Below are 12,796 nucleotides of genomic sequence, written 5' to 3'. Positions count from 1 at the left end.
CTTGTGCATATGTGTGTGTGTGTGTGCGTGTGTGTGTATATGTCGTTGATGTAGGGCATCAACTCCTGAGAGTGGTTGTTTTAAAATGAGACTACCTTATATACTTACCCTCTTCTGCGCTTAGCTATTTTTTTTCTGCTTTTTTGCTGTTGTTTAGCTTTGTTATAACATAGCCAGGTGGACTTTTACTAGGACCTCAGTTTGCACCATGTAGTTAGTTTAGATTCCTTAGAGTCTTCAGCCTCCTGTATTTTGTTGTAGGAAAAAAATAGCGCTAATAAATACACTGGTCAACTACTTTGTTGATTTGTTGGTGGGCCTAGCATACCCCCTCTGAATCTGATCAATTTGTGCCTTGGATTTAGACCACATTTGACTGCCTCATTGGCAGGGACTATAAACAGAGCAACTCTTTTTAGAGGAGATGTGAGAGCAAGTATAGAAAAATGTATCTAGGCAACTGCGCCATTCTTTGAGCTACCTCCCTATCCCTGATTTTATATATTTTAATTAATAGTTCTTTGAACTTTATCTTAAAGCTACCCAGACCAAGTCAAAGAAGACTTTAGCAAAACCCAATATAAAGAATATTGTGGTGGTGGAAGGTGTCCGCATTCCATTTCTGCTGTCAGGCACTTCGTAAGTATAAAATGATCATGTTAGTTGTTTGTTTCTCTTCTGGTACTGTTTCAAGTAGTCTTTGTAGGGAATAATACAATTGCTGGGAGACCATATGGAGAGCACCTGTATAAAACCAGTATAGAATGAGTCAAATCAGATCAGAGCTGTAGGAGCAATGGAGAGCCATGCAGGTATGGAGAGCAGTCATGGGTAACAACTTTTATTTAGGTTAACTAATTGGGAAACAACTCTCTTTGTATGGGCATATTGTTATTGAGCATTACCAAATATATAAAGCCTTTGATTAATCTTTAAAAAAAAAAGAATGAGTCAAATCAGTGGTGGTATATTATGGCAAAATGTTCTATTATTCCTTTTATAAACTAGTTTGCCATGGCATTAGCCTGAAATTGCCCTAGTTGAGAGTCCAGTATAGATCCAGATACCATCTTTCCAATAGGTCTTTTCTTTTCTGGTACATGGTTTCTGTAGGCACAGTTTGAGTGCCGAGGATGGGCTTATTCTGAAGTGCTGAACATGATGAGACTTGGAGTTGACACAGCTGGTCTAATGCCTGCCATAGCTCAACTCCAAGTATTATGGACTACTCTGAAAATACCTCAGAGTCAAACAGCTGGGTTTTTTAGGCTTTTCTATCTTCTACACAAAAGCTGGTAATGGGCTCTGTTAAGGAAGCAATTAGTTGTTCTGTTTATATTGTTAGTTTTTTAATATTTGTACTTTGGACAGCAGTCACTAACATTAAAAACTTACTGGGGAGTATTAGGCTCCAGTTTGAAAAAAATGAGGCCTTCATGTATTCCTATGGAAGACTTGAGATCTTGAAGCTATAATACCTTTAAAAGGCAAGGCATAGGAGAGATGGTTCAGCAGTACTCAGCAGCCCTGGATGCTCTTTCAGAAAAGCCTGGATTCGATTCCGAACACCACACGACAGCTCACAACTGTCCGTAACACCAGTTCCAGGGAATCTAACACCCTCATGTAGATATCCATGCAGGCAAAACATCAATGCACATAAAATAAAAATAGATGAATTTTAAAAATGCAAGGCATGGAAGAGGTAGTGAGACAGCTCAGTGGGTAAAGGTGCTTGCTCCCAGACTTCTTGACATAAGTACAGTCCCTGGCAAGCAGAACTTGTACAGGTTGTCCTATGACTTCCCCAAGTATATAAGTACATACAACACTAAATGATTTTTTTTAAAAAAAGACTTAAAAGGAAGGTGTAGAGCATTGTGTCTAATATGGAGGAGGAGGGAGGGAAGAGCAGGAAGGCTGGACTTAGTGACTCCTCTCTAGCAGACTCTGCAGGAAGGGAGGGAAAGTAGTAGCTTTAGAGTGGAGGAAACTGACAGGCACCGTGTGACCCACCAGTGATGTCATCGAGATGCCGTGCACCCCAAAGGAAGCAGTGAGAAGCGTGCCTTGTATCCAGTCTCAGGTGTCAAGTGTCAGAAGTCCTCACCATCAAGGAGAGATTGGGAAACTGCCCGCTTAGAGAGGCTAAGCCAGGAAGTACTATAGGTTAGACTCTGGAGCAGCAAAAGGATGTTCATAGAAAACTGGGGAGAGCCATAAAGTTAGTAACGTAATGAGTAGTGCCTAGAAGAAGCTGGAATAGAGGGTAGAGGATGTCAGGAACTCCGCTCTGTCTTTTCTGCTCTTTGGTAAATCTCTGATTAGTTCAAAGGTACAACTTTCCAAAAAAGCAATTAAAACATGCTCCTTTTGGGCATTACAGAATTAAGAATGTACTTTAAAAATGTATTGCATAGCAGGCCTTTAATCCCAGCATTCAGAAGGCAGAGGCAGGTGGATCTCTGTGAGTTCAAAGCCAGCCTAGTTTACAGAGGTAGTTCAAGGACGTCTGGAGCTACACAGAGGAAACCTTGTCTCTAAAAAACTTAAAAAAAAAAAATGTACGCTACTCCCTTAAAAGCTAAAAAGCTATCAAGAGGAGGTTAGTTTTCTCTTTTCTTTCTTTTTTTTCTCCTGTTCTTTTTTTTTTTTTTGAGTTTCAAGACAAGGTTTCCCTTTGTAGACCCAGTTGTCCTTGAACTACCTCTATAAACCAGGCTGGTCTGTCCTGGCCTCTGTAGACCAGGCTGGCCTCAAACTGACAGATATCCACCTGTCTCTGTCTCCTGAGAGCTGTACCACCACTGCTCTGCAAGAGAAGGTTAGTTTAACAGACTATTTGGCATATGCATGGCAAGTAGTAAAGTATAGCTAGTGTTATTTATGTTTTGGGTTCGGCGTTTGTTTGTTTGTTTGGTGTTTGGAGACAGGGTCTCCTGCTATAGCTGGACTGTCCTGGAATTCAGGGGCGTTCCTCCAGCCGCAGACTCCCAGGAGACAGGATTATAGGCCTCAGCACCTCGTCCAGCTGGAATGTCTATTTTGTCAGACAATCAGCAAGTTCTGTATGGGTTTAGGACTTGTCAGACTTTTTAAGGTAACAGATAGCAAAGTCACACTATTTCATCATATGAACTGATGGACTGACTTGGGGAGTAAGATTAGCTGCATTGTCAGCATATGTTAGACAATCTGTATGCATTACAATTTTCAAAAATTCTACTGAAATGCTAGGCTTTTGGTTTAAATTATTTGTTTTCTTTTCCCAGGTATAAAGACCTAATGCCACATGACTTGGCTAGAGCTGCACTTTCGTAAGTAAATGAAGTTTCCTGTTCTTTCACTTAAAATATTTTTTATAGTTTTTGCACTTGAAGTAGCATGTTCTATAGAATTTTCATATCTAGGATGTTAAACTTTATATGGAAAGAAGCAATATTAACTAGCTCTTAGCAAGGTTTTTTGAGACAGGATTTCATCATATAATTCTGATTGACCTGAAACTGACTAAAGACCAGGCTAGCCTTGAACTCAGGGATTCACCTACCTGTGTCTCCCAATTGTTAGGATTAAAGGTATATGTCATGATAAGATTAAATTTTATTTTAACTGTATATGTTAAATTTTAACAGCTTTGAATAAAAAGCATCTTTATTTTGCAAGCTTAGAACATAGCATCTTGGCATGACTATATTTTTGGTAGAGGTGTGGATGCTCTTTATTATAGTATTCTCAGCCTGGCCTGGAACTCATTATGTAGGCCAAGATGGCTTCAGATTCACTGCATTATGCTTGCTTCATCTACACGTATATGGTGGCAAATACTCATACAAATAAGATAAAAATTAAGAAAAAACCTTGAAGGTTCCTATGCAAACCAAGTAAATTTAAATGAGATGAAACGTGGCTGAGATGGATGAATAATTGGTGTGGTCGTAACTGTACAGCGGTGTCTGAATAGGACATTCTCTCTATATTTCCAAAGCTGTCTTGCTTTAGTGTCTTCAAGCAGTCAGAGTCTCTTCCTAGTTGGAAAACACTTTCATTTTCCTTTCTGCTCACTGTCACTCACTCAGTTTTTTGTTTTTTTTGTTTTTGTCTTCCTGGCAGACTTTAAGAGCAAATGGCAGTAGCATTGTTTCTCTGTATTTAATGTTTACCCTCCCTAATTACATAATAATCATTTCCATTCCCAAGTCTCTATGTAGTTATATTCAACATTGTTTTCTCAGGCCTCTCTGTGCTCTACATTTGACACTGCAAACTGTGCTTGGACCTGTCTTCCTTTGAGTTATTGCATAGCAGCTTTCTGATTTTCTTCCATCTTTGCTTCTTTATTCTGCTTCCTTCTCCCTTTCTCTCCTTCCTTTCCTCCTCCCTCTTCTCTTTATTTCAGTGTTGTCGGTGTTAACCCAAAGCCTTGAGTATAGGAGGCAAGTGTTCTACCCGTGAACTACATCTTTAACTCCATACAGATATATATAACTTACTTTTGAGTTTTGACAAATGTGTACTCTTGTCCTATTTTTGATGTGACTTTTATAGAGATAAGAAACTCTTATCTCTATAATGGGAAATGGTATTTTATTGTTTGTATGTTTTGAGACAGAATTTTGCTATACATTACCACCTATCCTCATACTTATGGCAGTCCTTTTTGCTTCAGCATCATGAGTGCTGGGATCATGGGCATGTGTCAGTATGCCTATTCTAAGGCATGGACAATTAAATACCAAGTTAGCACCTACGATATGCTCATTCCTACTTGAGAGTTACTGCTCCTTGTTTATATAGCAGTCTGAACTAATATATATTTGTATTACTTAATTATGCTTTTATATTAATATTTAAAATTTAGTATTTCCACAATTATACTTGAATTTTTTATCTATCTTTCTACCGATTTCTGGTGATATTAACTAACATTATTGTATTAAATATATTTATAATTTTTAGTTTACTATTTGTGAATGTTTTTGCTTGCTCAGGCAGGCATATGCCACAGTGTGCATGTAGAAGTCAGGACAGGGTCTGTTTTATCCTCTGAGCCTTCTGAGTGACCCCAGGTGTTTGTTTGTTTGTTTGTTTGAGACTAGACCTTGATACATATCTCTGACGGACCTGGATTGATTTGTAGACCAGAATGGCCTTGGACTCACAGAGATCTGCTTTCTTCTGCCTCCCAAGTTCTGGGATTGAAGACATGTGCTACCATGCCTGGCTTCCTAAATTATCCCACCACTACTAACCCCAGTCATAGCTGAGGACTGACCCCAGGGTTTTTGCTTCCTATGCAAGTGTTCTATCACTGAGCTAACTCCACTTGCCCAAGTTACTTTCAATTATTTCTTTCTAATGTATCATTACCAAGTGGCCATGAAATATTGACTCTTTGCCGGGCATTGGTGGTGCACGCCTTTAATCCCAGCACTTGGGAGGCAGAGGCAGGTGGATTTCTGAGTTCAAGGCCAGCCTGGTCTACAGAGTGAGTTCCAGGACAGCCAGGACTACACAGAGAAACCCTGTCTCGAAAAACCAAAAAAAAAAAAAAAGAAAAGAAAAAAAGAAATATTGACTCTTCATTCCCTTCACCCATTTCCTTGTTGATAAGCTGTTGAATGTTTGTGTCTGGCCTTTTAAAAGGAAAGACTTGTCTTGTGTTTTTGAGGAGATTAGGATTGAACTGAGGGCCTTGTATGTACTAAGTGAGCACTCTCCCTCTGACCTTACACCTCCAGTGCATTGTTCCCTGTTTAAAACATGCAGTATTTTATGTGATGTTTTCTGGCATACCTTCATGTATGAAATGTTTCTTTTCTTTGGATTTCTGCTTTTAGGGGTTTATTGCATCGGACCAATATTCCAAAGGATGTTGTTGATTATATCATCTTTGGTACAGTTATTCAGGAAGTAAAGACAAGCAATGTGGCTAGAGAGGTAAGTAAAGCAAAAATTTATATTATTTAGAGAGATTGATAAAGCTGGATATAGTGGCTGATGCTTGTAATGTATTCTTGGCAGGCTGAGGCAGGAGGATTGCCATGGGGTCCAAGGCCTATCTGGGCTATGTAGTAAATTCCAGATTAGCCTGGGATATAGTGAGACCTTTTCTCCAAAACAATAGCAACAGAGCTGGGCTTGGTGGTACACACCTTTAATACTAGCTGTCAGAAGGCAAAGGCAAGCAGATCAGTAAGTTTCAGATCATCCAGTGTTACATAGTGAGGCCTGTCTCCCCCAACGTCTCACCCTTCCCCCAAATTAGCAAAAAGTCTATTTGAATTTGAATTAATATTTAATAATTTATTTCTTTTGTATGTGCATATGTTGCTAGAGATCAGACTCAAGACCTTGCATATGTCAGGCAAGGCAAGTGTTCTACCACTGAGATGCATGCCCAGCCTAGAATCTACCATTTTAAAGTCATTAAACTCTTAAGATCCATTAAATAAACATGTATTTCACTTAAAATCAGATGATGTATATTATTATGTATCCATGTTTTGCTATAGGTCAGATAAATTGTTTAATTGGGTTTAAGAAATGTTAGTGTATTTGTCTCTTGTGTCAGAGAAACAGTAAAGCAGTGTGGCTGATGCTGCTCTTTTAATGTTCGCTGTCATGGTTTCTAATTAAACTTGAACAGTGTAGCCAACTTCATAACTTGGCTTTTGTGGTAGGGGGAAGCCTTGCCTATGATTTGCTACCTTTGACTAGATGACACATAGTCAGGGTTGTTTTTTTTTTTTTCTTTTTTATGAAGCTATTTCCTAGGAGTTTACCTTTAGCCTAGTTGGCACATATCTGGTGTTTATTGGGCAATAGAGATAATGACAGCCTTGGAACTAGTATGAGTATCACATAGGCATTTGACAGTGACTAATTCAAACCTGTCTTCTGGGCTTTGTTTCAAGTATTTGGATAAAGTAGGCGTTCATATATTTATCGTATTTCTTGTCTGTGCTTCTATGTTCAATATATTTGTGAGGATAATTACTTCCACTGTCAGCCAAGACAAGCACAGGCACAGATCAAAACCATTTGTTCTCTCACACTTTTCCCACACATCGAATGTTAAAGCAGCTGAGGTTCCAGCACTGCCCAAGGTCACAGTGAGCAGCCAGTGCTGATGAGGGTAGAGGAGAGAGGAGAGCTGAGAGCAGGGGGAGGTCTGTCTCTGTTCTCCTAGAGCATTGACTTTTCCTCTGCTTCTTCACATTTTGAACACACCTAAGAAGAGTTCCAGTGGCTTATAAAAAAAAAAAAAGACAAAAAGTTTGTAGGATAAAATATACAGGTGAATCTCAGAAGAACTACTTATCTTGTTCAACTTTAGACTGGTTGAATAAATTATAATTCAGCAGAATAGTGGAATATTATTAGTCCATTAAAAACCATGTTATGAAATTTACATTATGAAGTTTCATGGGCCATCAAGTTTCTTACAGTGTTTGCAACTTCTGGGTCATGGATATGAAATGACTTTCCTAAGACTGAAAAAGTAGATGTTAAATCTGTTTCGGTTTTCTCTACTTTCTTCTTCTTTTCTCAAACCCAAACCGTGATGTTTTTCTGTGAATTTTTTTCTGAAAGTTTTACATCTCTATGCACATTCCTGTTGATTGGCTTGAGTAAGTTTCTTCCCTGAACCTCATACTAATAGCAGCCATGTTGTATGCCACATAATTTCTTGTTTTTGAGACAGGGTCTCACTTACGAAGTGAGATAGCCTGGAACCCTGTGTAGACCAGGGTTGACCCCAAGCTTACAGAGATGCACCTGCCTCTGCCTCCAAAGTACTGAGATTAAAGACATAGGTCACCACACCTAACTCTCCAGGTCATTTTATTAGCTAAGGAGAAAGGTAGAGGTGATGGGACAGTCAGGAAAATAAGTAGTAGAACTTATAATCTAACTAAACCCAGCTAAAGAATTTTATTAGGATCTGTGCTAATATATTATTTTTAAAGATCTACTTATTTATTATATATATAATATTCTGCTTGCATGTATGGGTGCATGCCAGAAGAGGGCATCAGATCCCATTATAGATGGTTATGAGCCATGTGCTTACTGGGAATTGAACTCAGGACCTCTGGAAGTACAACCAGTATTTTTTCTTTCCTCTTCCTCCTCCTCTTCTTCCTCTTCTTCTTCTTCCTCTTCTTCCTTCTTAATTAATTTGTTTATTCGCTTTACATCCTAATATCAGCTCCCCTCCAGCTCTTCCAGCAGCCAGTGCTCTTCACCTGAGATGGCTCTTCACCTGAGCCATCTCTCCAGCCCACAAGGACCTGTCGTAGTATTAATATGAAATCCTAAAGGGCTTTGTGCCCTGTCAAGCCTCACTTTGCTGAAAGACCTCAATGTATTTGTCCTTCAACTCAACTTTCTTCCTTTCTGCTTGGTGTCTTGAAAGTGATTCAGTCTTTAAATAGAAGAATGTGGACAAGGGTCACCAGCTACCAGTTCTATTTAAAGCTTTGTTAGTCCTGTGTGTCACCTGAGTCCAAGGGTAACATGCTTCAGTGGCCTCATGAGGATCAGGCTGTTATGACCTGAGTGCCCTTACCCTTGTCCCACTATGGAATCTTTTCTTTTGCCCCCAACACCTACTTCTGATTTCCTTTCCAACTGGTTCAGGTTGAGAAGTTGACGTGCAGATGCCAGGAAGTAGTTTTTAGCACAGTTAGGCACTTAGTACAGTGAAAGTATAGTGGCAAAGATCAGCTAAAAGACATGAAACTTTTAAATCTGGAATTTGCAACATTCATTTCACTAGACTGTAGGACAATTCTGATGCTAATTAAGTAATTTCAAAAAAGGACTACTAAAAATGGTTCCTTGAAAAGGATTCCCATATTTCGTAGCAAGGGTGGGAGGCGTTGGGAACTTTTTTTCCCCCACTAAAGTAAAGCTTTAGTATTAAACAGATTTTCTCCTAAGTGTACCTAAATTCCTTACATTAGCAAAAATAGAATGTTTTGCAACATATTTCCCCAACAAATCATATAAAATAAGTATAGATGTCTTAGTTTCATGTTTGACTTTGACTGTGTGTCATGAAATTAGAGGCCACTTTCATTAGGTTAATTAGGAGGTACTTATTCTCTCAGAGCTCCTATAGCCACGTTGATTTCTGTGTCATTGTTCTGGACAGTTCTCTGACAGTCATAAACTGGCCTGACCCTTACTTATCAGAGGGTCTCTTGTGAGTCAGGCAGTTCTCCAAAGTTTCTTTTATTGAATTGAACATCTCTATATTTAGCAAGTTTTCAAATTTTACTTTGCCTTTAGGTCAGTAGTGGGGTTGTTTTAGAGAGCTGAGTGTAAAGCAGTCTAAGTGGTTAGAGCTTTCTTGTGGTTTTAATGGTCACTGTGGAAACATTTCATGGTTTTGCTCTGCTGCTAGACTTTATAGCTTCAGGGATCCATGAAAACCCCACCCCATGATGCAGTTTCATCACTCTTTCAATTGCATATTTATTTTAAAGAAAGATAAAATTGTATATCTTTGAAGGCTTGAAGTAAAGCATTGTTAATAATTAGATGAGGTTGAAAAATACTGTGGCCTTTATATCACACTTGAGAATGGCTACCAAGCCACTGGACTTAGTCATCCCCAGACTGCATACCTGAGTACTGGGGAGGCCAAGGCAGGAGGAATACAACAAGTTCGTGGCCTGCCCGGGCTACATAATGAATTCAAGGCCACTCTGAAATCCTGTTTCGAAATAAAAAGTAAAAAGTGGTAATCTCAGTGGTAAGAGGACTTGTTGAGCATGTGTGAGCCTTAAGGTTTAATCTTCAGTACTACAGAAAGAAAAAAAAGAAAAAGAAAACATAGAGTGGGCTGATAAGATGACTTAGCTGTAAAGTGTTCTGATAAGCCTAAATGCTGGAGTCCAAGCCCTTAACCCAATTCCATGGTGACCTCTGACTTCCACATGGGTGTCCTGATATGCCTGCGCCTTACACATACACACAAAGAAAAATTTTAAAAGTAAAAAGAAACTTGTTACCAGGAATTTGACAGTACCTTTCAGTGTCTAGAAGAAAAGCTAAAATGCTATTTTGTGATGGACTTAATCTTGTAAGCATTGCTTTGTAAAATATTGAAATAAACCCTTTCCTAATTCACCAGGCAGAGGAGTGCTCAGACCTGACTCACATGTGTGCTTTCTCTCCCTCACTATTCCTTGAAGGCTGCCCTGGGAGCTGGCTTCTCTGATAAGACTCCGGCTCACACTGTCACCATGGCTTGTATCTCTTCAAACCAAGCCATGACCACAGGTATGTGTCCATGGAGTCCAAAGGTGCTTGTGATGTTACTCCTTTTAACCAGTCTTAAGGGAAGTAAGTGTTGAGCACAGCACAGAGTTCTTAGTTTGTGTTTTCATAAAGGTAAAATTATATAAAAGTTAGGATTTTCCAGAGTAGTTTTTAATGCCCTGTGGGGACAGTTGAATTTGTCCTTAGTCCTAGGCTGGCTGCTACTGGGACTGTCAGTGGAAGGAGTTGCATAGTTTATCCTGCTTAGGTAACTCTGATAGGACATTTCCCATGAGGACAGAGGCCTGCAGCCTCAAGGATCACCATAGTTGTCAAGCCCTAGATAGTCTAAGTCTTGGGGTGGGAAATCATTTGTTGAATAAACATGAGGACCAGAGTATAGATGGATCCCTAGCACCTCCTACTAAATGTCGGGTAGGTGTGACAGCTTGTTTGTAATCCCAGAAGTCAGAAGTCAGAGACAGGATCCCAGAGCAAGCCAGCTGACTGGCCGGCTAGATGATGCAAATGGGTGAGATGTGTTCAAGTCAGAGAACTTGTCTCAGTGTACAAGATGGGGCGCAACTAAAGACAGATGCCAAATTCTGGCCTGTGTGTAGACACACGCGCACACACACACACACACACACACACACACTTTTGCCCATGTGTCCCCTAACACATGACAGCACACATTCATACTTGCAAAAATGCTTTTATTTTTAATTCACTGTCTACCCACATCCTTGGCAATCTATATGGCATTTTACCTAAAATTGTGGGACATTAAATAGCCATCGCTATTTAATGAAAAGACAGGAAACTTGACAGGCTTTGTGCTTAATGGTATTATAATAATATCAAGGCCAGATTGGGCATTTGAGTTCATGAGTGGCAGGAATGAAGCTGGAGGCAGTGGTTGGGGGCTTCTCTACTGAGTGGTGTGTGTCTGACTCCCAGTTAAAGCAACAGAATTGCATGCCAGTTGCCATAAAGGGAAACTCACATCCGAGAAGACATGTAGCAGAAATTAGTATTCTTTATGTGAGGGGTAAGGAGGAAACCTTTCTGAAAACTTAGAGCATATAAAATATGGAAGATGTTTAGGTTTTGAGTATTATTTGAGTTGGGCTGGAGAAATGGCTCAGCACTGGCTGATCTTCCAGAGGACCTGGGTGTGATTTCCAGAACCTACATGATAATTCATAATTACTGACTCCATTTCCAGGAGATCTGATGCCCTTTTGGCCTCTGTAGGCACTAGGTACAGATGTGTTGTATATACATATACGCAGATGAAACACTAATATACAGAAAATAAAATAAGTTTAAAAGATATCGCTCAAGTTGATTTAGAAGTTGATGTCCTTGTATCTTGGATGAAGCTTTTCTCAGGTGTGTTGAATGTGCTTTTAGACATTTAAAATATTTCCTTGTACTTGCCTATTTATGTGCCAAACCTTGGGTTCAGTCTCCAGAAGTGCAAAAATTATGAGGTAATAGTCCCATTGAAAAGTTAAAAACTAGCTAGGTGTAGCACATTTTTAATCCCAGCACCCAGGAGGAAGAGGCAGGTGGATCTCTGTGACTTTGGTGCCAGTCTGCTCTACACAGCTAGTTCTAGGACAGCCAGAGCTATACAGTGAGACCCTGTAGTTAGACACTGATTGCTGTTATACAAAACTGATAACTGTTTCAAGGATATTTTTTCATGTATTTATTTTATATGCATGCATGTTATGACGCATGTGTGTAGGTTGAAGGATAATTTGTGGAAATTGGTTTGCTCCTTCTACCATATATGCTCTAGGGATGGAGCTGAGGTCTCTGGTTTGACTTCAAGTACCTTCACCTGTTGAGCCATCTTGCTGGCCCCTTTTTATATAGCTTTTAAACCAAGTTTACATTTCAGTGGTTTGTTATTCCTACACGGTTGTTCATGCACATATACTTTGTACCCTGTAGCTGTTGGTCTGATAGCTTCTGGCCAGTGTGATGTCGTCGTGGCTGGTGGTGTTGAGTTAATGTCTGATGTTCCTATTCGTCATTCAAGAAATATGAGGAAAATGATGCTTGATCTCAATAAAGCCAAGACTCTGGCCCAGCGCCTGTCCTTACTCACCAAATTCAGATTGAATTTTCTGTCCCCTGAGGTAAGACTTGTGAATTTAATATAAATAAAGATCCAGAGCATCCCAAGGCTAGATTACAGTTAAATATAGCATGTATTCTAATAATTATATATTCTCTTGATTATAGGGTAGGGTATTTGGTCAGGATTGGGAGTGGGAGTAGTTATAAAAATTGAATTTGTAATCTGGACATGGTGGCACATGCCTTTAATCCCAGCACTCACGAGGCAGGAACAAGTGAATCTGTATGAGTCCAAGGCCAAGATGACTTACATAATGAGACCCTGTCTCTAAAAATGTATTTTTTAGCCCTTTTTAGAAATATGTTTTTTCCAGCTGGGCAGTGATGGTGCACACCTTTAATCTCAGAACTCAAGAAGCAGAGGCAG

At 39.5% G+C, this 12,796-nt stretch overlaps 1 protein-coding gene across 5 annotated transcripts in view; it reads left to right on the top strand.

The window, feature by feature from the left end:
- Positions 1–12,796, top strand: part of Hadhb (hydroxyacyl-CoA dehydrogenase trifunctional multienzyme complex subunit beta) — a 33,270-nt gene that overhangs the window by 9,440 nt on the left and 11,034 nt on the right. For all 5 annotated transcript variants that reach the window (XM_028782910.1, XM_028782912.1, XM_028782911.1 and 2 more), the window contains exons 4-8: positions 540–639; positions 3,273–3,317; positions 5,841–5,940; positions 10,209–10,296; positions 12,241–12,428. In XM_028782910.1, coding sequence (XP_028638743.1) covers positions 540–639; positions 3,273–3,317; positions 5,841–5,940; positions 10,209–10,296; positions 12,241–12,428 — 521 coding nt within the window. The remainder of the gene's footprint in view (positions 1–539; positions 640–3,272; positions 3,318–5,840; positions 5,941–10,208; positions 10,297–12,240; positions 12,429–12,796) is intronic.

Source organism: Grammomys surdaster, unplaced genomic scaffold (assembly GCF_004785775.1).
Source record: "Grammomys surdaster isolate TR1022 unplaced genomic scaffold, NIH_TR_1.0 946, whole genome shotgun sequence".
Taxonomy (NCBI): Eukaryota; Metazoa; Chordata; class Mammalia; order Rodentia; family Muridae; genus Grammomys; species Grammomys surdaster.
This window is presented reverse-complemented; position numbering and strand designations above follow the sequence as displayed.